Here is a 24,870-nt window from a genome sequence, read left to right on the forward strand (position 1 = left end):
AAGAACTTCAAGTGTACTTTGAGAGCGAATGCAGTATCAGTTCTTGCTATGTCTTACTGTGACAAAGGAAAACAGATGTCATAAAGATTAATTTTAAATCTGTTAGAAAAGCTGCAGATATAACCTTGATCCTGATGCCACAATTCCCATGTAAGTTTTCCATTCCGTAGGACTGTTGGCAGGATGTGAAATACGAAAAGGTGAATTAGGATCAGTTTAGCAAGATTTATCCAGTATTGATTAAAAGCCAGACCCTATGGTTAAGAGACAGTTTAATGCTTTTTGTTGTCAAACCATTTCACTTCAGTCACTTCATTTTTAATTTGGAACTATAACAAGTTGTATTGCGAATTTCTCCACACAGAACTGGTCATTTTCTCCTTATGCTTTTGAATCTCTTTTGGAGAATCATAAGTTCAAGAGTATGGGTATATGTAAAATTCAGAGATGGTTTTTCAGGAATAAAGCAAAGGAAACTAGAAAAATGCAAATGTAGTGTAAGTTGCTTTTTCTGTTAAAAAATTTCAAGTTCTGAGTGCTTGTGGAGTGACTTTGATTTTTCAACCCCTGATGCAATGGGAAAAAAAAGTGTTAATCGGTTTCTTGATTTTGAATGCAAAATCTCTGTAATCGTCATAATAAAGGCATTGTTGCTGCTTTACATAAAAGTTAAAAACTCAAAATGTCTTATGTGTCCACTGATTTTTTTCTTTCTTACAGCTCTGCCAATATCTGCCGTGCTGAAATGTTTTAATTTTTGAATTTTCTTCCTTTTTATCTTTGTTTTCTCTGTTGCTGCTTTTTCTGTGACACAAGCCTTTCATTATAGTCACTCTTCTTTTTTCCTTCCCCACTTCTTTCTTTTCCTTTTTAAAGCCATGAGAAGCCGATCCATTGGTGAATGTGCTCTGCCATCGGCCTATATACGCAGTGCTAAAAGTGCTCCTGTTCTGATCCATACTTCCAAACCCTTCTTGCCTGATATTGTTCTCACTCCCCTTTCTGATGAGCTTTCAGGTAGTGCCACCTCTGCTAATTTCTGCACCCCCTTTATCACTTTTTTAAACCTTCTGCTTTCAAATTCTGCTAAATCATTAAATTTTTCAAAGTAAAAATACCTGGGGGATGGGGGGAGAGGGGAAGAGATTAAGAATGAATATATTGAGCTATGTAAAATACCATGCTATTTTGCAATTCATTCTGGAACTGTTAGAAGTTAGTGCTGTGCCAATGTTTATTACCATAAAAGTGAAAATTGGAGAAATCTCTTGCTTTTTCAATTTATTGGTAAACAGTAATATAGCATCTGTATACCAGAGAGTACAATTAATCTAAAGTTTTTATTTGTGATGAGTGAGGGAGGGAAAGGAAGAACTTAATTTTACTTTGATTTGCCATTTACATCTTTCTACGTAAATGTTTTAATTCAGTGTCATGAATGATAATGTTATACTTTAGCTCCCATGAAAGAAGAATGTCTGAAGTATATGGTATCATATAATATGTTTTACAGTATGCCTGTTTTTCATTAATATATAAAAACATTTAAAAATCTATAAAGTTTGGAATTCTGAGGTGCTGTGTTTTGGTGGTGTTTTCCAAATGATCCATTTTTTACAGAGTTGTAGTTTTCCTCAACATCATGTTTGGTCCAGCAGGGTGGTTGGCTAGAAGTTTGACAGTAGCTTTCTTTGGATAATTTTCTTTGAACAAATAGGTTCAGTGATTAGAATTAGCACGTATTTTAAAAATGCATGCATGAAAGTTTACAAATAATGGGGTTTTTTTTTCTTTTTCCTGTGCTCCACCTATTACATAGGTGTAAATTAGTGGTGTGTTAAGGCTGACAATCATATTATGCCTTTCTCTCACTGAGTGGAAAAAAAAAAAAGAAAGTACAGCTGGAGGACTGTATATAGAGTCAAAACTATGTATAAATATAAGGACTTAATGGCAAAATTTCTCTAAGGAAGATACGTTTTTTGGGGGGTTGGGGGTTTTTTTTTCTGTCTCTCCTGCCTGCCTTTGTTACTCAAGAAGTATTAAGAACTGTATTTTCATAATTGTATTTTGTTATGTGTCCAAAATTAAGTCGTCTTGTTGTGAAACAGAAACTTGGTGCCTTAGTATTCAATCTGAAGACATAAATGGAGAGTCAGGGAACTTCAAGGAACCCACTCTAGAGAGACCAGATTTTCACAGTGAAAAATTATAAAGTATTTGAACGCAAATCTTGACACCACAAATAAAGAATAATAAAATACAAATTATATATAGTAAATTACCAAATGTGTGAGTGCAAAGGATATCTCTTCTGAGATATCTTCTATGTTCTAATAATTTATAGGTTTTTCATGTATTAAAACCCTGTTAGGAAATATATCTTACCTGGCCATAACATTGTTGGAAATAGTCAATTCTTAATGAAGATCTTAAGAGCACCTGCAGAAGGGAATGAGCTTTCATATTGAAGTATTATTTTGTCATATAGTCACTGATACTTAATTATCCTGTCTTAAAGAAGGCAAAAGTGCTTTTGCAGTCAATTTTATCATCCGTGTTTCTGAAAAGTCCTGGCTTGCATCTTACTTCTAATGTGTCCCAAACCTGATGGTTCTCTTGCTATTATCCTTTCTGCTGATACTCATCTGATAGAAAAACTGCACGACCAATGTAGTTCTTAAAAGTGAAATGATTTTACAGACCTTTGCATTTCTAACATAGAAAGTCCTAGGCACTTCCTGGATTTGGTGTCTTCTCAAACAGATGGGTGTTGAAGCAGCTTCACAATGTGCCCAAGAATCTTGAATATTGACAGAAGACTAAAAAGTTCTAGTGAAGGAAGCAAGCCGTTATAGTGTTGATGGGGAAGTAGCAGAGTAAAGGAAAAACTATCCACTGGATCAGAGTGCACTTTGCTCTTTTAATTTTCTGATTTTTTTTTATTGCACTCTCTCTCTTTCTTTTTTTTTAAATATGGAGCTTTATAATTTTCCTTGCCTTTTCTTCTTACAGTAAATATATTTGTATCTGAAAGCCTTCTGTGTCTAGATATACAGCGTGTAATTTGGGAAGTAATCAAATTGTTTCTATCATAAGCATGCTTTAGGTAGTGAATGATGTTTAGCTAGCTGTGACAGCCCTTCCTCTTATTTCACGATTATATGAATGTCCCTGTTATCCAGACTGACTTTCAGATCCAACATAACTTGAAGGAGAGGATATTTCAAATTAATAGGATGCCCTAATCTTAAGTTTTCTAAAGTAGTATTCAAGTCCTTTTTAGCTGTGACTCCTCATTGAAAGATTGACTCACTGAACACTGGGGAATCTTGACAGGTAGTCCAAAAGAAAGCATTTATGCGAAACCTTTACCTTACGTATAGTACAGTATATAAATTTTCAAGAGTAAGGCAGAACACTCCACTATAATTAGATATTTATTGAGACATGATGTTTCTGCTTGAAGATCAGTCAGTAGGTTAGCAAAATTTATTGCAAAAGCTCAATATTGACATCTACTCATCTAGCATCATAGAGGATGCTTTTCTTGAGACTGTAATTCCTTCATGTAGTTTCTAAGTTATGCTATATTTCGGTGTGCAGAATATTTGCAACTGTTCAAATAGGATCCAGAAAGCGGAAGTGGAGATTTATGCTTTAACATGTTTACTTAGGAAAGTGATTAGGTATAGTGCAATTGTTGCAAATCTGCAATATTTCAAAGAGCTTTTCTTTTAACCTGTTAGAATCATAGGAAATCCAGTCTTGCACGTTTACAGGATAACTAGCAAAATAACCATTCATTCCTGGAAGTGTTGAGGATATTCAAGTACAAGACCACTCATGAAAAAAAGTGTCGGTGAGATGTAGGCAAGATTCCTGGAAGCAATGGGCCACAAAAGCAGACTAATGAATTGCAGATGGGAGACTCTTCCTTGTCCACTGGGACTAAAAGAATCAAAGGAAATATTAACAGGAAAGGGAGATGTATATTAGCCCTCTACGTTGCTTCCTAATCAGTAAGTAATCATTAAGATGAAATATAAAGAAATCATAACTGTAATGTCAATATGGCTGTAATTATTCTTTAATACCTGAAACTCACACAATGAGTGTGTTGTTATAAAAGAACTGAAATGAAAGCTGAGAAGCAAAACATGTTATTTTTTTCTCCACTTTCTGAACTAACTTTCCATGATGAAATATAATCCTGTCTCAACATTACATGGGAATCTTCTACTTGCACTTATTCTGCCTTGCCAGAATGTGTCTCTCCATGAGCTTGTATTTTAGCTTACCTATCTGCACACTTGATGCTGAAAAACTACCTTTCTGCCTTTTAGCAGAAAAAGGAGAGGTAAGGTTGATTTAAGGAAAGTTGTGATTGGGTGAGATTGGCTAGAGCTACCAATTTCAATCTCTTCCTCACTGTAACATATTAGGAGCCAGGCCAACATTTCTTCTAAGTACGTGCTGTGTGTTAGATACACAGCCTTCTGGTGCACAATTGCAATGTAGTTAATGAAAACTCCTTAGGAATTGATGCTGTCCCGATTTGACTGTATACCTGTGTGCAAGGGTGAGCCCTGGTTGTGAAGGAGCTGTTTCTTTGGGTTTTTAAACATTGTCTGTATTTTTAGTGCTGATATTTCAATAGCAGTATACTTGTAATTTCCTTAATTTCTTCCTCTGTTCTACAAAAAAGAAATCTCTATTGGCACAAGCACTACATGTTTGTTTGAAAATGTTTGTGTACTTGTATGTGCTAGTCATGCATACATGAGCACCTAAAATTAATACTGGATCAATATTGAAATAAATCTAGCTGAATTTATTTCAATCTGTGGAGCTGCTTGGCGTGCATTTGGAGTTCTCCAGTAATTTTTAACATCCTAGAAAATCATAATCACTGCATGCATGCACAGTGTGCAATCCTTAGGCTGCTGCTTTAGGTAAGCTTGAGTTTATAAAAGGTATGAAAGATGCATACTGAGGGCTCAAGATGAGATCGGTGTATCATAGTTACATACATTAATCTCATACATAACACTATCATACATATTTTTAACTGAATCCTATGGTCCTTTCTTTGCAGCTGTAAGAAATAGCTTTGAGGCTATATAAGCATAGCCTGTGTTAATCTCTGCCTAAGTCAATAGAGAGGTTGAAATAACAGCTCCAGCTAGAGAGAGACACCATTCCTTTCAGATGGTGTTAATTCATGTAGTTAGTAATAAGCTGAACAAGAACAATAATGAGAAAATTGTTGCTTATCAAAGCTGAAGAGAGAGGAAAGGGATAATAAATTGTGCCTTACATGATGATTTTCAGTTCATGTTTATTTTCTGAAATAGCTTGGATGTCTACTCTCTTTTTCCGATACAGTCACCTCTATTTCCTGTCTAATAACTTCTTTACAGTTAGTAAACTTTGTATCAGGCCAAACTTTAGCTTTCAAATTTTAACTTCTCTGAAAAATTGGGCATGGAAATACCACTTTTCATCATTTTCCAACACATACTTTCAGTTAAGTACAGATGTATCTCTTGCCTCCAGTTTATATGCTTTGCTCAGAAGGAAAATATGAGAAAATTCAGCTCCAGCTCTAACATTCTCAGAAAAGTGAGCACTTTAAAACAGCTTTTTAAGGTGACTTCAGATTATCATTATTAAATATTACTGAAATAGGTATAGAGATCCATGAAGTAATAATATGAAATATTTTTAAATGAATTCAACATAATTTCTTTATTTTGGCAGTAACATCAGATTTAGGGGAGGGAAAGGGGCTTAAATTTTGTGCTGATTTTAAGTAAATTCACCATTGCAGTTCTGAAGATAAACCCTCCAGATAGAACAACAAGGTAAGTCTGTTTATTGTGGCAAATAACTCTTGGTGTTCATTTAAGCTCTTTATTGTTATTCCTGACTTTAAAAACATATCTACAACTTTTTAAGTGGTAGGTAGTAAAAAATAAATCTGGGGAATAAAGGATTCTATCAAAAAGAAACCAACAGAAAATTGAGAAGTCTGTTACTACCTTACTGTTCAAGTGCCTATACCATAAAAAGACTGCAAGGGATAGCATGAATTCTTGCGATTAGTTGAATTGTCTGTAAGAGACACTTAGTCTTGCCTACACTGGTGATTTGATAGTATGTAGTGTTCGTATAACAAACATATCAGGAAATCTGAAGAGGAGTGTGAAGCTTCTTTATTGTGGTGAATGATGTGACGTGAGCTGAAGATACTTCTGTACAATTCCTAGGTGATCCATGTTGGAACTGCAGCTTTCATTACAGTTAACTATGATTTGTACTGATGCTAACATATTAGCAGTCTTCAGAGAGACAAGGAATCACTAATTTAAATGGTCACAACAAATATTCTGGTCTTTTCATAAACAAAAGTGGTTTTACTCTAATGTTAACTGTTTTGAGGTTGCAGGATGTTTTTCAGTAGCAGAGTCCTTAATTTGGTAATTCTCATAAATGTCACATTTGCTTGAGTAAAACTGGAAGAAGAGGGGGAGGTAAGCCTCCATTAAGTATTTAGTTTCACATTTTGAAGATGAGAGACAAAACATCCTTTTAGGGAAAAAGAGTATATCTTTATCCATTATGTATAGTCATCTTTTCTGTATAGGGCCAGCTCTTCCCTGTCATTTAAAAGCTTTAGTCTTTAGGTATACACTGTATTACGTATGCCATAATAGTCATATTGCATGATAGTATTCTTTCTGATATTTCAGTAATTTATGTGTATTCATACATGTTATGAAAAAGCAATAGTTTGCCACTTCAATAGACAATTCTAATTTCCCAGAAAGCTTACTGGTTCTCTTTGGAGTTGTGCTTTTTTCTGAAGATGTAAATTCCTGGAAGGGTACTACTATTAAACTAATTTGTATTCCAGGTAACCATTTCCTGAACAAGGTAGCTGGAATAATATTGGTTGAATTATTGAACTTATTGGCACAGCCCTAGCTTTAACTGTATTTCCAAACGTTCCATGGTCTCACTGTTTGTTCTCATGCATGTTAACATTTAAAACTGTGTTCTGATGGTCTAACTCATTTATATTACATTCTGTACTGGATATTATGTGCGTGTGTTTTTAACACTCTAGTACTGGAAAAAGTATTTTTGTTGTACTTAAGAAAACAAGGCTCTGGACTTTCCTGGCTTTTAAAGTCACGTAATTAGGATGTAGTGGTAAATAAATATTGTCTCTGTATGTAAATTTTAGTGCATGTTACATATACTTTTTTCCTACAGACATTGATGATGCTCAAATTCTTCCACGTCCACCTCGAGTCAGACATTTTTCACAGAGTGAGGATGCTCCAAGTGAAGTTTTTGGTGCATTAAATGAGGAACAGCCACTGCCACGAAGCAGCAGCACCTCTGACATCCTGGAACCATTCGCAGTTGAACGAGCCAAAGGTGCAGTTCCTGTCATTGACAGTTCATCCCATCATGCTCCAAGCTTACAGAGTTCCACTGAGACCTCTTCAATGCATAAATCCACTGAAAGCCATATCACTGATACAAATAGCAGAGAGTCCTCCTTGGAAGTTGGGGATAGTATTTATGACCATCTTTGTCATTTAATAGGGCCGGTAGAATTTGCAAACACAGCCTTTGAACAAAGCCAATATGTTGACCTTGAAGGTGAAGATGATCTCCTTTCCTCTCTGAGAGAATATCTTAAAGAAAAAGAAGAACTTTGCGGTAACTTTGAGATAGATAAATGTGAGGCTTCTGCTCACGAAGTTGATACATCAGTAAATAGGAATGATAGATTACCACTGGATGGATTAGAAAATAGAGATCAGACTGGTCAATGCACGAATAGCATCATTGTTACAGAAAGAGCCAGTAACACAGAGCTGCACCTAGAACAAAACCAAAGTGGCTTTATAAGTAATATTGCACCTACTCAAGTAGACATTTTTACAAGAAATCAAGCACTCGATAAAGCCAGGCAGTTAAATATTGATCAACAATATGAAAGCGTGTTTGATCATGGGTCAAGTAGTCCTAGCAGCAAAGAAGGGAAGAGATACCTGTACAGGCAAGCAGCCACTGAAGCTGATGTAGATGTAGTTGTGGAAGCAGCGGTAGCTGAAAAGCATAAAAGTGCCCAGTTAAATGAAAAAGTAACCAACTCGCGTGTCATGCATGCAAAGAAAATTCTTCCTAAAGCACAAGTTAACCCTCAAATGCCTCACATCACAGGCACAAGCAAACTGTCACCAACTAAAAGGAGTATATCTGAAACTGTAACTCATAGGGCCAAAATCATGAAAATAACGACTAAAAAAAGAAATAGTGTTCATGTTACTTTTAGGCCATCTACAGAATCGGTTCAATTTTACAACCCTCTTGAGAGCAAAGAGGCCGCTTGGAAAGCAAGACTTCGTAAACTTGGTGGCTTCAGTAGTAGCAGTAGTAGTAGCAGCAACAGCAGTACCAGTGCAAGCACCAGCTCATCATCTGTCACAGAGCTGGTTAGACCTGGAATATATAGACCTCTAGATGCGATCAATGCTGCTTCAGCTGGCAGCAAGCAAATTAAGGAATCTACAGAAACTCAAGCAGCCATGTTGCAAAAAGAAGGTATTGCAGTTAATCAGCTCCATAATCGTAGTGCCTTTAGAGCATCAGGTCAGGAGTCAGCACAACAGCAGGGCTCCCTGGGTGGTGTTTATAAAACTGTTGTACATGCTCTTTCGAAGCCGAAGGCAAATGTTTCCCCACAGAGGCAGAACAGAATGCCAGCAGAGGCTCCACTGAGGGATCTGTACAGTCATGTAATGGGCTATTTTGGAAGGAAAGCTGCAGGTGAGCACTAACAGTGTGCAGAGCGCAAAAGGAGAAAGGCAGCACCAGTTTGGCTTAATGCAACTGAAGCAAGCTCTGATAGCAATCAAAAGGCTTTGGGATGATCACTGCTTTCCCTGTTTGGTTATGCATGCGCCTACAGCCAGCTGATTTTTCTCCCAGCATAAGTTACTTTTACATACTTTAAATTACTAATTTCCCTTTTCAAGATATTTAGTTGAACCTCTTTGCTGCTGAAGACCATCAGGTTAGGGAAGAGGAAGAGACAGTAAATGACCTAATAAAGGATTAAGCCTTGAGAGTTTTGAATTTTCATCCACCATGCAGAGCCTTAAAATTCAGCCTACTGAATGATTGGCATATGTATATTTTATCAGAATGTGCTATTCCACTCCGAGTGTAGCTTGTTTGTCAGAATCGCCTGGCTCTCGACCAGCTAGGTTAAGCTAATTGTATTTCTGGTTCATTTAGTGTGTTTTCTTCTTCCTCCTCCTCCTCCTCTTCCTCCTTTTCCTCCTCCAAAACAAAAAAGCCCCTCAAAATTACATTTGGAGGTCAGTTTAGATAACTTTTAAAAAATGGTCCGGAACAGAAATCTATTACTGGAATGATTTCATTATGACAGTTCTCTGTGAGTCTAATCATAAGGTTTTGTTTGAGTCTTTTTCAAAACATGCTGTAGGCCTTTCTGTATTCATTCATCAAAATGGATGCAGTTACATCTTTGCAACATCTTTCATTGCTTTCTTTTTTCTTGGAATCATGGATGTTCATGAAGGTCTCATGATAGTCTTTCTCCTGCTAACTATGAGACCTCTATGGACTGATCAAAAAAGAAGGCTGTCACCCTAATATCCATTGTCTTAGTTCACGTAACCTTAAATGAACAATAAATTAACTTTCAGCAGTAATGTAGGTTTTCTTTTTTCCCATTGTTATGCTGGCATGATTAACAGAGGGTTCTGTAATGCATCCTGCATCGAGATGTTAATGCCACCTGAGGGCAGTCTTTGTAAGCATAGCGCCTCGAGAGCGTGACTGTCATGGGTCTCAAAAAAGCCATTTGCTGCTCTGCAGAATCTAGACTTCTGAAAAAGAGATATCCAGAAAGCACTAATTTTAGAAGTACCTTTTGTTTGAAATCTGTAGCATTTAACAGAGCCTCGTGATTAGAATAAACGACACTGTGATCTCATGAGAGATGACACTGAGAGAAAAATTCTTACAGAGAAAACATGAACTGGAATAACTTGAAGACTTTAAAGGTGACGATCATGCAGTCAGGTGTAAGAGCCACAGTTAAATATGAACAGTATAGTTATATCAAAAATATAACACTGATAAATGAGTGAACTTAATTAATTGTTCATAACCATTGACCATCCAGAGTTTGACTTTTCATTCCATGTACTAGCATGTAATTTTATTACGTAACATTTTCTTCGCACTATTTATACTAGCTGTATACAGTGCCACATTGACATTTGTCATTAGTACATACTACAGCCTAGTTTACTTTTTCCACTACATTGCTCTTCATTAGGAATGCAATGAAGAAGGACCCTGTAGGAATCGTACAAAATTTTTAGGATTTATTACTTACTTGTCGTGATATGGAGGAAGAATATATGCTGTATCCTTAAAGCAAGCATTAACAACTTTGAGTAGTGCTTACCTATAAGCTTCTTGCTCTTAAAGGTGGTCCTGGAAATCGACTAACCCCTGCTTAGTGGGAAGAAGAAGCCGTACTAATTCTTAAAGTAGAATCTGCTTTAAAAGAGGGAAATTCTTAAAATGCATGTTTGGCCATTTTGATTTTTTTTATTTCTGTTAATTAGCAGTTTTTTTCATTTGTTACCTTTTGTTTTGAAAACGTCTTGATGTGTTCTTTACTATATACAGTTGTTCGTTTGCTTTTAGCTAATAGAGAGGACATGAGTCAAAAACTGCACCCTATTGATAGTGATATTGGCAGTAGCAATACAAATGTTCCTGACCTCATGGATGAATTTATAGCTGAGAGACTCCGCAGTGGTAGTGCACTGGTAAGCCTTTAAACTTCCTACATTTCAATATATAAGTCTGCACATATGCGTGAACTTGTCAATGACATTACAAATCAGTTCACTAAAACGTATTTATTTCTCTGGATTTCATGAATCGGGAAGAATTAAGAATATCAATTATTTCTTGCCTTTGACATAGATTCATGCCATTTTATGGCATTTGTGTTTTCATATCTAATAAGTCTTCATTGCGGAAGCAATGCAGAAGTTACTGTCAGATGAACAGTCTCGTTGCATTAAACGGCCTTAATTTCAGCTGTAAAGATCTTTGTACACAGACACTTTCAGAATAATAGTTTATATGTAAATTTGCAGTCCTCAGTGTGGTATGTAGTTAGGTGCTGTGCTGTAGTATGGTACTATTCTCTACAGGTATAGTCAGTGCCAACAGGCTACGAAACTACACTAGTGTATGTTTTTCCTTCATTTTTTTATTTCACTTAGAAGCATTGAATAATTTCTTGTAAATAGTTCTCTGCTAGTTGAACCAACTTTTCATGTGCTTTCTTCCTACACTTTTCCAGAAGTGTCATGTTGTTTGAAATGTCATAATGAGACATTTTAATCAATTTTAAGTGAAGAATTTCTGGTTACTGTTGAATGCTTACAGAATGAGACAACTGATTTGAAGAGATAAGGGCAAATATAAAAAAAAGAAGTTGCAAATGAAGAACAGAATGGGTAACAATTTAAATGTAGTGTTTCAAAATTGTTCTTTTTTCTGCTTAGAAGTTTTTAAGATTTTTTTTTTTAAAGAAGATCATTTTAAGACATGCTTCTGTAGAAGGCTGTAAACAAGTGATTTAGTTGTTGCTAATAAGGGGCAGAAGAAGATTCTTTGAAGTGATTAGAAAAATTTTGTTTATTTATCATCATCTTTTATAAATGGCAAGAGAGGACCTATAGAGTTTGTCCAAATGTATGCTTTTTTTCTCTTTTGTATTGAACTCATGTTTATGAAACTTGTTGGTGAAAGTGTTCTTGTTAGTAAGTCTTGAGTTACCAGACAAAAATGCTAACTTGACGTCTATAAAAAAAAGTTAACTTGGTGTGCAAATTAATAAAATAGAAATCATCACAGGTGGCTACAGAAGAAGAGAAGAAGAGAGGGAATACATAGATGGGCAAGAATATTGATTATTAATAGTTCAGACAAGAGAATTGATACTTTTCTTAGGTAGCAGAAAATAGCCAAGATAAGTTTGAATAAATATTTTGAAACTGCCTCTGCTTTTGGAATCTAGCACACAAAAATAGATATGCTTTCTTAAAACAGAGTACCAACTTAAGTTTAGTTCTAGGTTGTTATATCTATTGTATGCTAAAACCATGAAAAGCTTGTCAGTCTGCGTAAATAATCAGTAGTAGGGTAGTAAAAGAATAGAGAAGTGACTGGGCCTAGTGTAAAGGGAAGTCATGTTCAGTCTCATAATGCATAAAGATTTCAAGCCGTTTCATAAAATGGCTTTTATACTTTTATCTGTCTTCCCTCTCAAGAAAACAGTCCTATCTGTGAAAAAAAATGGCTTAAAAAAAGACTCCAAATAGAATACCACCTTACTTACGTGAGCAAATCTATATGCCTTATTTCTGCTATATACTGTCTTTGGTGTCCAAGTCAATACCAAGGTTTTCGCTTCATCGTAAGAAAATTAATGCACGAATTAGTAAGTTCATTTGCTTGTAGTGTACATAAAATTTTTGCTTGTAGCATGGTAGCCTATAGGCCAGAAAACACAAAATTCCTTGACATTTTTTTCTGCTTATGTCTGGAACCAAGGTTAACGAGTTTTCTTTAGTAATTTAGACATAATTTGGAGATAATGTACTTTTTTTACTGTCTTTCTCTCTCAAGTCTTACCTAATGCATTTGTGGCACATGCTAGTCTGAATCCTAGCCTTTTAAGGTATGTGCCCAAAAATTCATTGTGCAAATAAAATTTGTATTTATGAAATTCTGTGACTGCATGGATTCTTCACTTACTGCTGCCTGTCTGGGGTTTTGGAAAGCCTTGGCTGTGTATGTAGTATGATGACAATTTCTGGTTTAGGTACTTGTGAACTATTTGTTATTTTCTGATCTTTGCAAGTGTGGGATTGCTTTTTCCATTTTATGTACATAAGCCACCAGGTTTGTAAGCTGATTTATGTCTCTTCAATGTTTAGAATGTGACAAGAAGAGGAAGCAGTCCTGGCAGCCTGGAAGTTCCTAAAGACCTTCCTGATATATTGAACAAACAGAACCAAATGCGTCCTATAGATGACCCAGGTGTGCCTTCCGAATGGACCTCACCTGCCAGCGCAGGCAGCAGTGACCTCATCAGTTCAGATAGCCATTCAGACTCTTTCAGTGCCTTCCAGTATGATGGCCGCAAATTTGAAAGCAAGTATATTTTTCCAAAAGTAATAGCATTTTTGATTGATTGATTGTACATTTCCCTTTTCTTTCTTTGTTTTTTTTTTCTTTTTTTTTTCTTTTTGGTAAAGTTGTATGCCAGCAGTTTTCTGTAAAGTGAGCTTATTTTGATTTCCCATTGAAATCATTAGCAAGTTAATGGAGCAAGCAGAGTTCTTGAGAGAGGCTATTGTGTTTATAGTATACTAAACAAAACAGCACTGGAATACTACTGTGCAAAAAGCAGAACAACAGTGAACAGAAGTTAGAAAGCAATATTGTCTTCTCCCTGGAGTGTATCCGTCTGGTTTGTATAAAATATAAAAATGAAAGGTTACTTATTTTGGAAGTTATTTTAGTTCTTTTGAAAATATTTAGGTAAAACTTAAAGAAGGGCTTCTGATATTTTTACAGTGGTCTTTGTGTAGCTATGGATTAGTCGAGATACTAAATGTAATATCATGGTAAAATTGGTGTGTTTGGTAAAATTAATATGCTTTGTGTGATAACATAATGCATTTCATTCATTTCATTTATCCATTCCCACTCTTGTTCAACAGAAGCGGTCATTATGTTTGCTAGGAATTATGACTTCATGTATTATGTAAGAGAGAAATAATGTTTATATGGTAGAATTTATTGAAGAAGCTACAAATTTTAGATATGTAGATGTTATGCAACTATGTGATGGTATTTAAACCGACATTTCAGTGTGATGCTTTTTCTTTAGTGTTGTAAAAGCTGTTTGTTAGAATATCATTTGCCATAATATTTTTAGTTTGAAGTTACTGCTTTAACAATGAGCTTGGATATTTCTTCCAGCTTGCAAATAAATTCCTTAATGTATGTTTCCATTATTTTTACTTTCGTCTCACGTAGGTGCACTCACAGCAACTAAACAGAATACAGGACATGCAATAGGAATGCCTTCTCCAAAGTACAGTCACAGTTTTGTGACAGAAATGAGAATATTCATAATAGTCAATTACTTTCTGCTGTTACATTTTATGTAAATTTTGCAACTGTGTGTTAGTAGCATAGGAGATGTACGTACAAGTTTTCCATGGAGGATTTTGGAGGTCCTGAGCTTTTGATTTTTATTAGTGGTATTTTTAGATTGTAAGTTAATACAGTGCTTTCCTCATACAGATTTCAGCTTTGGCACTGAGGCAGGGACGCCAGCTTCCACTGACGTTGATGCAATTTCAGGACAGCAACAGAGCGCTGAGGAGCAAGAAGTGGCCAGTCTAACTACACTCCACATAGATTCAGAAACAAGTAGTCTCAATCAGCAACCATTGTCTGCTGAAGCTGCAACTATTACTGGTAAAGTAGTTAAAAAAAAAAAGTTTAAAAAAAAAAAAAAAGGGCATTTATTTCAGAAATTTTCCACCCATCCTGAAGAATCCAGCTTCTGCAATGAATCTATACTCTATATCTTGGATTTCAATTATTTTTTGATTGCTATTGAAAAGTAGTGTGTGAAATAACATGAGTGGAAAACCTTTGTCTGACTTAGTTACCCATATGATCCTTGGCTTGGTGCTAAATGTATTTTAAACCCTTCATGAGAAAAATCTATACAATTACCAGCGAGAAGACTCTTATCCCATAATGTATGCTAGATTTCTTACAAGTGTCCTTCTATTACTAGTAGTCAAATAGCTAATTTTCAGGAAGAGTTTTTTCCTTGGAAGGCTTTGACAGTGCACTTTCGAACCAGTGTATCACACTGAAGCATCATGGGATTCTTTTGTATACATCCATCGTAACCTGTCTCTATATTGTCTGTTGTGTAACTGGGAGCTTTTAATATGCAAAATGTTAGTTACTGTGCCATGTAAGATCAGTTTCATTTGTGTAACTTAAGAATTCTTTTTCGTTTAGTACCTTCCCTGTTGTTTTCATGAAAAAGTAAGCCTGTTAAGGAAGCAGTGTTTCACAGCCTCAGTTGATGAGCTTGAGGCTCCACCAGTTTACTTTGCAACTGTTTCTTGAGAGGGAAGATAACAATTCAGTTAGCAACCACCGAGTGATGCAGTTAATCCAAATTGAATGGGCTCCTTTCTGAGAGAATCTTCCTCTCTGAGGAGCATTTGGAAGAATGATCTCTTGCCCGATTTTGTAAATGAGAAGTAAAGACGTCCATATTCTTTTTCACACTCCTTGTTCCATGACTGTTATGCACTACCATTCCTGTTACAACCCTGGGAACAAGTACCTGTTTATCTGTGAAAACTTATACCTACATTCAATGTCTTGTTCTCTGTAAAAAATCAAACTCTGCATTTTCAGAGATATTGAAAGACATCTTTACTTCCCCTGCCACAATTTTCACTTTCTAAAATTGCCTTTCTGCTGAAAGAAGCATGTATGAGCTTTCTTGGACATTGTTGTTCAGCTTGTTCAGCAATGTTCAGCTTGACTTTTGTTCTCTTCATTTTTACCTTTGCAGTGTGTTCGTTGAAAGTCCCCACAGAAAATCTGTTCTTTTTCTGTTTGCTTGTTTTTATATGTTAATAATTTCATTACTGTTTGATATTTTTGTCCAAGTTTGCACTGTAATTGAATTGATAAGATTGCAATTAATGACTGAGTTGTCCATTGAGAGATTCTGTGGCTGTCTTTTCTTGTTGTTTGGACCACTGTTATAGAGAGGCAGTTTTTGTGTGTCACATGCATTTAGCTGGGTTTCCTGAGGAAGCAAGACTTGTGCAATTACACTGTCTGTCTCTGTGTGACTGTTCCATGCCCCCAACAGTGTTGGAGCCCATTGTCTAATTTCTGCTAAATTGACATAGAAGAAAACAGAAGGACACTTTTTTTTTTGAAGTTTTATGAAAGATAGGCAGCTCTCTAGTGAAAATTGCATGTGTGTAGAGTCCCATGACAGGGAGGCTGCAACGTGAATTTACTGTATTAGATACCGGCATGCAGAAACTCAACCTCAAAACATGCTCGTAAGAAACGAGTTTTCAGTGGTTCTGCTGCTTAGAAGACTACTTTTTTCTAAATAGTTTTGCTATGAAGGTTTTTGGGAGGCAGATTGCTTGGCATGTAGGCATTATTTCATATTCTTAGCAAATGATTGAGTTTACTATTGATTTCTGTTTACTAGTCCTAGAACAAGTTGAACCCATAGTAGTCTCAGTCAAATTTGGATCCACATATGCTGGAGTATCTTTTAGTGCTTCTTAGAAGACTCCAGTAGTTCAGCAAATTTTCCATGATTATTTCAGTCCATTCTCTTTCATCATATGAAGGTCTGTTTCCCTCCCTCCCCTGCCTGCTCTTTCTCTCCATCTCATTCCCTTTCCTGTCCTCTCTATCCCACCTCCCTTGCTTTCTCTCTTCCCCATCACTCTTTCTCACTCTTTCTCTTGATCTGCTTTCATCCATCCCCACTTAACGAGCAGAATGGAAGAGAAGTAGGAAAGTATTTCTTTGAACAGCTTTTAAGTGTGTATTTTACATTATCTTTGTTAGCATGTGGAAAACAAGTGGTCAGTGGCGAGAGGAGAGTATCGTTACCTGTTGCCGTTAAACGGTAGTCTGTGTGTGAGGCAGTAGTGTCCATCTCTCCTGCACAGAGGTGTTGATTTAAATTGATGGTAAAAGCTTCATTGGCTTTGCCATTTAAATGAGATAGGGACCTTTGCAGTTTAACAATGTGATTAAGTTTGTTTACCACAATTTCTGTTCTGATAACACTGACATTTTCTGTCAAGTTATTTAAATTTGTTGCTTTACAAGAAAGAACACTTTGCAGCCAATAATTTGAGAAAATTATTATTTTAAAAGACTCAGCTTTTCATTGCTGTCCCTAAAGTTCAGTTTATCTCCAATACTGAACTTCACATATCATTATAATATTTTTGGGTCCCAGTTACATTTATCTAAGAGTTAAAATTAATAGATTTGAATTCTTCCATTGTAACATGTGCTGATGTGTAGGGAAGTATGTAGCGAATATCTGTTTTCTTTTTTTCTGCCATCTGACTGTTCTGACCAAACTCAGCTTTTTATAATGATCATTAGGCAAATTCAGGAAGTGGAACTAAGGTAGTGCAGAAGAAAAGTACAAGTACCTGCTCCCTCTCCACAGATCTCTTAGTAGAGGAGAACAAATAGTTGCCTGGAGAGGATGCTGCTCAGTGGTGGTCATGGAAAAAATGCCTTTGCAGCACTGACATTCAAACACTTGTATTTTCCTGTCTTAGAGGAAATAACATTCCTCTAACTTTACAGAACTTTCCCTCCGTATGGATTTTCGCAGCTCAATTGGCAGATAAACATAAAAAATTGTCCATTACTGGTTTGGGCTTTTATTTATAAATAAACATGTATGCATCCATAAACCTTGAAGAGCACTTGTTCCAGGAAAATTTCTGCTTAAATGCTTTGCTGGAGAGAAATTTAGGTGAGGGAATGTGGAGAGAAATTTGACTGGTTCAGAACACTGAAAGTGCTGCAGAACAAACACCTTTAAAATTATTTGGACCTAAAATAGAGTTCTGTTAATCCATTTACCTATCTGATTTTGATGTTCATCACTCAGCTTTCCTGCATGTAATTAGTTTTCTTTCAGAGCACCATTCACAGGGACATGCACTTACAGTTTTTATATCTTTTTTTGCCCAGATTTGATATATAGAAGTAGTTCAGTTTTCTTTTAATGCTGTGTTTAGACAACATTTCAGTAGCTCAAGAAAATAGAAAAGGCTTTTAAGGTAACTGTTAAAAATTGCATTTGCAGGGTCTGAAAGTGCTTCTCCAATCCAATCTGCTCTTGGATCCCGATCACAGACACCCTCTCCTGCCACTCTTCATGCAGATCATATTGAGCAGAAGGATCTGCAGCTGGATGAGAAGCTCCACCACTCTGTTTTACAGACGCCAGATGACCTAGGCAATATCTGGAATAGAAAATATAAACTACTTCTTTCTTTCTTTCCAATGCCATATAGTGAAGTAGCTAGCGTCACATTAGTTGTAGACAATCCTGTACAAGGCTATTTCATCTGCACTTTTAAAAATATTTCATTATGGTGATTTAAAAGCAAACAAAAAACATTTGCATTTTATCTTGCGTTTCATTGGAACTGCTAGCAGTGGATTAATACTCCACACATTTATAATTGTTCTTTTTGATGCTTAGAGTCATGGCAGCTTAATCTAGTATGTGGCCCTGCCATGGACTGTTTTATCATTGATGTACAAATAATAAGATGTAATTTTAAAGTAATGTTATAATTTGTCCTTGGAAGTTTGATTCTTTTCCTTTTCATATTTAAACAAATTTATAATTACTTCAGCTATCTTAGCTATTGAATTCTAGGATACATTCACTTTGTAAATAATAAGTTCCCATTTCTCCCTTATTTGGTCTCATGGAAACAGAAGAGTGTGTGATGTATATTTGAGACTCTTTTCCTTTAAGTGGCCTACTGATAGACAGAAAGATAATCATTTTGCTTTGTACTTTGAACTCTACAACCTAGAAACCATTAGTGTCTCTACCACAGTGGTCCAGATCTTCAAAAGAAGAGGCTATATGATTAGGCTGAATTCAGATTTAATTTTGATTTTGTATGCCTGTGGGAGCTGCAAGATTTTCAGAAGATGTCAGCAAATTCTGGTGCTGAGGTGTTTTGAGAGGGGGCAGAAAGGAGATTCTGGATGCCTACTGCTTTAAAACTGTGGCTCATTAGCTAGTTTAGTGTGGCTGTTTAGCTAGGTAAGTGAAAGCCAAGTAGACCGTAGCCATCATAATCTGTTGAAGTTTTCTTTGTATGGACAAACTGGATTAATCACCTTCCACCTAAAAAAGAATGTTCATTCGTATAACACTGATGTGTAGAGAGAGCTAGGTGAGAGTTAGACTGTGGTGCCAGGTTACTGAATGTTGCCTCTCCACTCATACAAATTTACTGCTTAAAGAACAGTAGCCTGAGACAAGCTTATTCTCACCTTTCTCTTCGGTTTGCAATGAAATACATTCCTAGTAGATTCTAAGGAAAATAGTCTTTCTGTTTTGTTGGGAAAAATGTAAAGTTGAAATGTAATTTTACTGGAAAGCAGGCAAGTGGACTTCTGGAGATACATTGACTCCAACGAGTGTAAGACAGCACTTACAAAAAGAGGGGCCTTACTAGGTCCATCAGATCCTTATTAGGGCTCCAGTAGTGACCTTAAATGTTATTTATGGAAAGAATATAAGAAACAGGACAATTCTTCCTCTACAGAGTTTGATAATAGACATATAGTTAAACATGTCCAGCATTGAGGTGGCTGACTGGGTAAGAAATATCTTTCTCTGAAAGCCTGATCTTTTTTTTCCTTTTGGTTTTAAGAAAACTATGTATGTAATAGTTAGATCAGAACTTTTCTTTTTCTGGAGAGGTAGGTCTCACTATACTTTTTTCTTCCATTACAGAAACTAGTGAATTCCCCTCAGAATGTTGCAGCGTGATGGCTGGGGGAACACTTACAGGATGGCATGCAGATGTTGCTACTGTGATGTGGAGGCGAATGCTAGGAATTTTGGGAGATGTCAACAGCATCATGGATCCAGAGATTCATGCCCAGGTTTTTGATTACCTGTGTGAACTGTGGCAGAATCTGGCCAAGGTAAAAGAACTGAACCTCTTCTCCAACCTGACCTGATAGGGCAGGATTTTCAGAAGGAAAAAAACACCACCTTAATATATTTCCTTTAAATGTTTACCTTTTTGGTTTGTTTTTAATAATTGCAGATAAGAGACAATCTTGGTATTTCAACAGATAACCTAACTTCACCATCTCCACCAGTTTTAATTCCACCACTGAGAATCCTAACACCATGGCTGTTCAAGGTAAATTTGAGCACTGAGCAGTGAAACAGACATAAAAGCTCATGTAGGTGTAGAATAGTGTTTAATGTAATTTTTTAATTTATGAATAATAAATATCATTCTAAAACCGTAGGCAACAATGCTGACTGATAAATACAAACAAGGAAAGCTACATGCTTATAAACTCATTTGTAAGACAATGAAGCGAAGACAAGATGTTTCTCCAAACAGGGATTTTTTAACTCATTTCTACAATATAATGCACTGTGGACTTCTTCATGTTGATCAAGTAAGTTTAATTATGAAATTCAGGTTAATATAAATAGTATAACTAAAAATAAAATTGTTTTATCAAAAATACTGAATGGATTTTCAGATGACTAATTTAACTTTGTCTTTGAAAATAGTTATGTGATTGATACTTTTTCTAAACTTTGATAAATGGCCCTCATGTTCTTGGTTGTAATCAGAAGTGCTTTTTTTGTAGTCCATTTCAAGCAAATACCAGGGCAGAAAAGGTACTCTTTCATTTTTCTACTGATTGTATGTTACAGATTGAAGCATGCAAGAAAAGAAAGAGAAGGAAGCAGATCTCTCTAAGGTCTACTGTTCTTACTTGTTCCCGGATGCAGCAGTTTAGCTAGAGGGAAAGTAAATTGTGCTCACTACATTGAAGTAGTTTATTTCTACAGCAAGTATAGGGACTAGCAAACTGAGACATACTGAGTATATCTATAATCAGTGGGACTAGATCTTTTTCATAGGTTTTAATATGAGCAAGTCTGAAACTATTGTATGGCTTAAACACCCTTTTTAAAGGCTTCCATCAGAAGTGTGAAAAAGTTGGATTTGTGAACTTTTTTGAGGAGCAGTTAGAGGCACGGAGAGATCAAAGGTTCAAACAATCCTGTTTTCATTAACTGGGCAAAATAGAACTAGTCCAGAATTATTTCACAGATGGCTATGCATAGGACAGATGGACAGTTTTTGTCCTCTAACAACCAGTTTACAATGCTTTTCTTGTTGGATTGCAAATCTTCCTATAACACAGCCATTTAGTTGGCTATTGCTATTATTGGAGAATTATTCAAAGGAGGAAAAGGGTTATTTTTTTGCCTATCTGTGAACTTGGGATGTTTTTTAATAGTTAAAACATTTTATACTTTTTCCAATACTTTTGAAGAAATTGCATCATGTTACATTAATTTAGAAAACTGCCTAAGTCTACAAGAATGCAGTATGCTGTGTTGAATAACTATATACCAGAAATTTTATAAACCACTTGATTATAATTCTTTCTTTATATTTTGATTCCATATGAATATATATGAGGCTAACACCTTTTTTTAAAGTTATAGTCAGGTGATTCTTGTTGGAGAGGATTTAAGTGTGTTGTTAAGGTATAATAGCTCATATTGTCACTATATCTCTTCTATACATATTTAAATGAATGGTTAATCATTTATAGAACTCTTAAAAGTGAAATGTAGATGATTATAAGATGTGACCTGGTACCAACCTCATACAATAGTGTCTAAGGGTAAATTGATCTATAAAGTATACCACAGTTTACTTCTATTAATATGAGTATACTTAAGGAATTTATCTTTTTATGCTGCTCTTCGCTCAGTAATGAGTGTCTTAATTGCCACAATGAATTTGCTTTCTTGCTTTTTTACTTTCTACCTTTGGTAAACACCTGCCTTTTTTTCATTCATTGGTCATCTTGTTGATACTCTTCTTTTCCTTTTTTCCCTTTTCCTCCTGTAAGGATATTGTCAATACAATCATCAAGCACTGCTCTCCTCAGTTCTTTTCACTTGGTTTGCCTGGTGCCACCATGCTTATTATGGATTTCATTGTAGCAGCAGGAAGAGTGGCTGCATCTTCTTTCCTCAATGTAAGTATTCATCAGTTCATTCTCATTTATGTGCAAGGGGTTTGAGAGAAAACTGAGCAGTATTTTTCCTTGACTAAGGTGTTAACTTGTCCCCAGTAGTCAATGTAATTGTTAGCAAGTACAGATGTTGTGAGTGGTTTATTCTAGAACACTACTCGTGCAAGTCCTCTACAGAAAATATGTGAAGAATGCAAAAATTGCTGTTGAAGCAGAGAATCTTGTTTTACTTCAGAGTTCTCAGAATTGTGACTGCCATTTATCTGCACTTTAAAATAAATGTCCATTTTGACTGTACCTTCATTTTAAAAGTATATTTATTCCTCCGTATCTCTGCTATGCAATGACTTTGATCAGGTTTGAGAACTCAAATCTGCTACTGTTTGCACTATTTTGGATGTATTTCTGATACTGTTACCCAGGCAACTTCAGCCTTATATAGTAATACCGATATGATTACCTAGGTGCTGTTGGCCTTGCATGACTGTACTTTCTCAAAGCTCAATACTCCCCTCCAATTGTCTGTAAGTTTTGACTGTTTCTCACATCATTCCCCCTTTAACCAACTATGAAATCCAGCTTCGCTCAAGGTACTATCTGAAACCTCTGTCAGCTTCTTACACTGTTAGCTGTAGTGTCCAGCAATGCCTCACATAGTTTTCTACATCCTGTTCAACTAGGTGAACCGAAGACCTGAGCCTAGTTAGCAGCTCAGTCATTTGTCTGTAGTCCTAACAACTCCTGTACTTCCTTTTGACCATCTTGGAAAATGGGAGTCTGGGGTGTGCATGAGTAGCAATCCCTGGGGCTGTGGTCGTGTTTTTTTTCTCTACAAAATTTACAGAAGGAGAAGGGAAATAGCTGTGTAGACATTCAGCCATTGTTCTCTTTATAGGCAGCTAGAAACATCAGTAAGAATATATATTTCTCTTCACCGTTTTTTTCTTTTAGGCACCAAGAGTTGAAGCACAAGTTCTTTTAGGATCCCTAGTCTGTTTTCCCAATTTATATCATGAACTACCAGCTCTTCACCCAAACATTCCTGACATTGCTGTGTCTCAGTTTACGGATGTTAAGGTAGGAATTTTAAGAATATTTGGATGGTATTCAGCTACCAAGTATATGTTTAATATGATGTTATTCTAGGAAATATTAACTAAAATTTTAAGAGTCTAAAATTTTTCAGAAATCATTTAAAATAGATTTTAAGGCTTAAGATCCCATAAAATCTTGTCAAACTTTACCTTGTTAAACATACTTTATAATTGCTGTTAACAATAATAAAGTATTTTCATATGTTTGTAAAAGAAAATGATGTGTTATCTCACCTTTTCAAGCCTACTCTCATTATGGCTCTTTGCAGTCTCACAGATTTAATCAGCTGAGAAGGAGAAGATTGAGAGGTTCAAGATAGATTATTTAATTTATTGGGAATTCACAACTGGTGAAATCTGCCTGTTTTCCTAGGAGCTTTACAAAACCTCTGTACATCAGTATGTTCTTTTTAGACAAAGAGCAAAGATTAATGGAGACCTTTACCCTCTCTATCGTAACACAGAGTTGGGTAGTGTGCCAGTATACTGAAACTGGGCAGAGCTCAGTTTGTGTGATTAATTGCTGTATGCGTGTCAGGTGTGATTACTATGTCTAAGAAAGGCTCCCCACAAGTTTTCAAACTGTTTCAATTGAGAGAGAGATGATGGCTTGGAAACTGCTTTACACCTTGCTTCCTTTTGGGGACTGATTTCGAATTCCTTCTTTCTCATTTTTATTGCATAAATGGCTGTTTACTTGAGCTTTGTTGAGAGCAACCTACAGCTTTAGGGCATTTCACTGCATTTGAGTCAGAATTCTTCTTGACATCCTTCTTAAGGCACTGTAGTCACTTGTTCTGCAACTATTTCCAAAGACTTTTTAAATCAATATAGTTTGGGAAGGGAAAAAATGGCTTGTTTAAACCTCAAGGTAATAGATACTTTCCGTAATACCCTTCAGGGCTATTCACAGAAGCTAGCTTCAGGGATGCTTTTTTTTTTTCTTTTTTCCCCTAGCCTTGATATTTTATGGAAATGTATTGGCAAGAATTGGATAAATGGTTAATCAGCCAACATTAGGACAGTAATCTGTGGTATATTCTTGGGGTAGCACAATAATGAGCATCTGGGGCAGACTAGAAGCTTGGAGCAGTGGTAAGCAAACAGTTCATCTGACTGCAAACCTAGAGACTCAGCTAAGCAACATACCTGTGTGTACTATAAAAAAAAATCCTAATTTTCTACACACTTCATGTCATGGAGTTATTGGTAAACCAGTGAATATTTTCCTCTTTGTTTTAGGAACTCATAATTAAAACTGTGTTAAGTTCAGCAAGAGAGGAGCCATCTGGTCCTGCACGGTAGGTCATCAAAGAGCTTCTAAATGAAGATTCTTTTCTTTATTATACTGTTTTGAGTTGGATATATTGAAGAGGTTAAAGTAAAAGTTTGTATGTGTTTTGTTCATGGTTTTCTTTACCACTATCAAAACTGTGGTCTACCATGTGAATGTGAAATTGTTTGTAAATAAAGATAATAACAGAACAGACGTTTTTTGTCAGACCAAATGTTGGTCTAGCCCAGTATCCTTTCTCTGATAGTGGTTGACAGAAGAGCGTGTTAATATGGGTAAGAATATATGCTGTATGCTCTCCTGGCGTACCCTGGTGTTAGGCTCAGGGATTTTCTGTACTAGAGAGGCATTTTTGAGTTTGATTTAAGGACAAGATCACTTACAAGGGAGGTATGGTTATTTTTATTAGACCACATGATTTAATTAGAAAAACAGAAATAA

The 24,870-nt window shown here is 35.9% G+C and overlaps 1 protein-coding gene across 12 annotated transcripts in view; it reads left to right on the plus strand.

Moving 5' to 3' along the window:
- RALGAPA1 (Ral GTPase activating protein catalytic subunit alpha 1) overlaps window positions 1-24,870 on the plus strand; it is a 135,488-nt gene that overhangs the window by 41,574 nt on the left and 69,044 nt on the right. For 5 of the 12 annotated variants that reach the window (XM_069783967.1, XM_069783962.1, XM_069783964.1 and 2 more), the window contains exons 17-28: window positions 877-1,017; window positions 7,282-8,850; window positions 10,771-10,895; window positions 13,083-13,299; window positions 14,461-14,637; window positions 18,068-18,220; window positions 19,748-19,941; window positions 20,067-20,165; window positions 20,278-20,433; window positions 21,916-22,044; window positions 22,993-23,118; window positions 24,378-24,436. In XM_069783967.1, the coding sequence (XP_069640068.1) occupies window positions 877-1,017; window positions 7,282-8,850; window positions 10,771-10,895; window positions 13,083-13,299; window positions 14,461-14,637; window positions 18,068-18,220; window positions 19,748-19,941; window positions 20,067-20,165; window positions 20,278-20,433; window positions 21,916-22,044; window positions 22,993-23,118; window positions 24,378-24,436 (3,145 nt within the window). The remainder of the gene's footprint in view (window positions 1-876; window positions 1,018-7,281; window positions 8,851-10,770; window positions 10,896-13,082; window positions 13,300-14,460; window positions 14,638-18,067; window positions 18,221-19,747; window positions 19,942-20,066; window positions 20,166-20,277; window positions 20,434-21,915; window positions 22,045-22,992; window positions 23,119-24,377; window positions 24,437-24,870) is intronic. The other 7 variants (XM_069783969.1, XM_069783970.1, XM_069783971.1 and 4 more) reach the window with 5 other exon arrangements.

Source organism: Haliaeetus albicilla, chromosome 5, assembly GCF_947461875.1.
Source record: "Haliaeetus albicilla chromosome 5, bHalAlb1.1, whole genome shotgun sequence".
NCBI lineage: Eukaryota > Metazoa > Chordata > Aves > Accipitriformes > Accipitridae > Haliaeetus > Haliaeetus albicilla.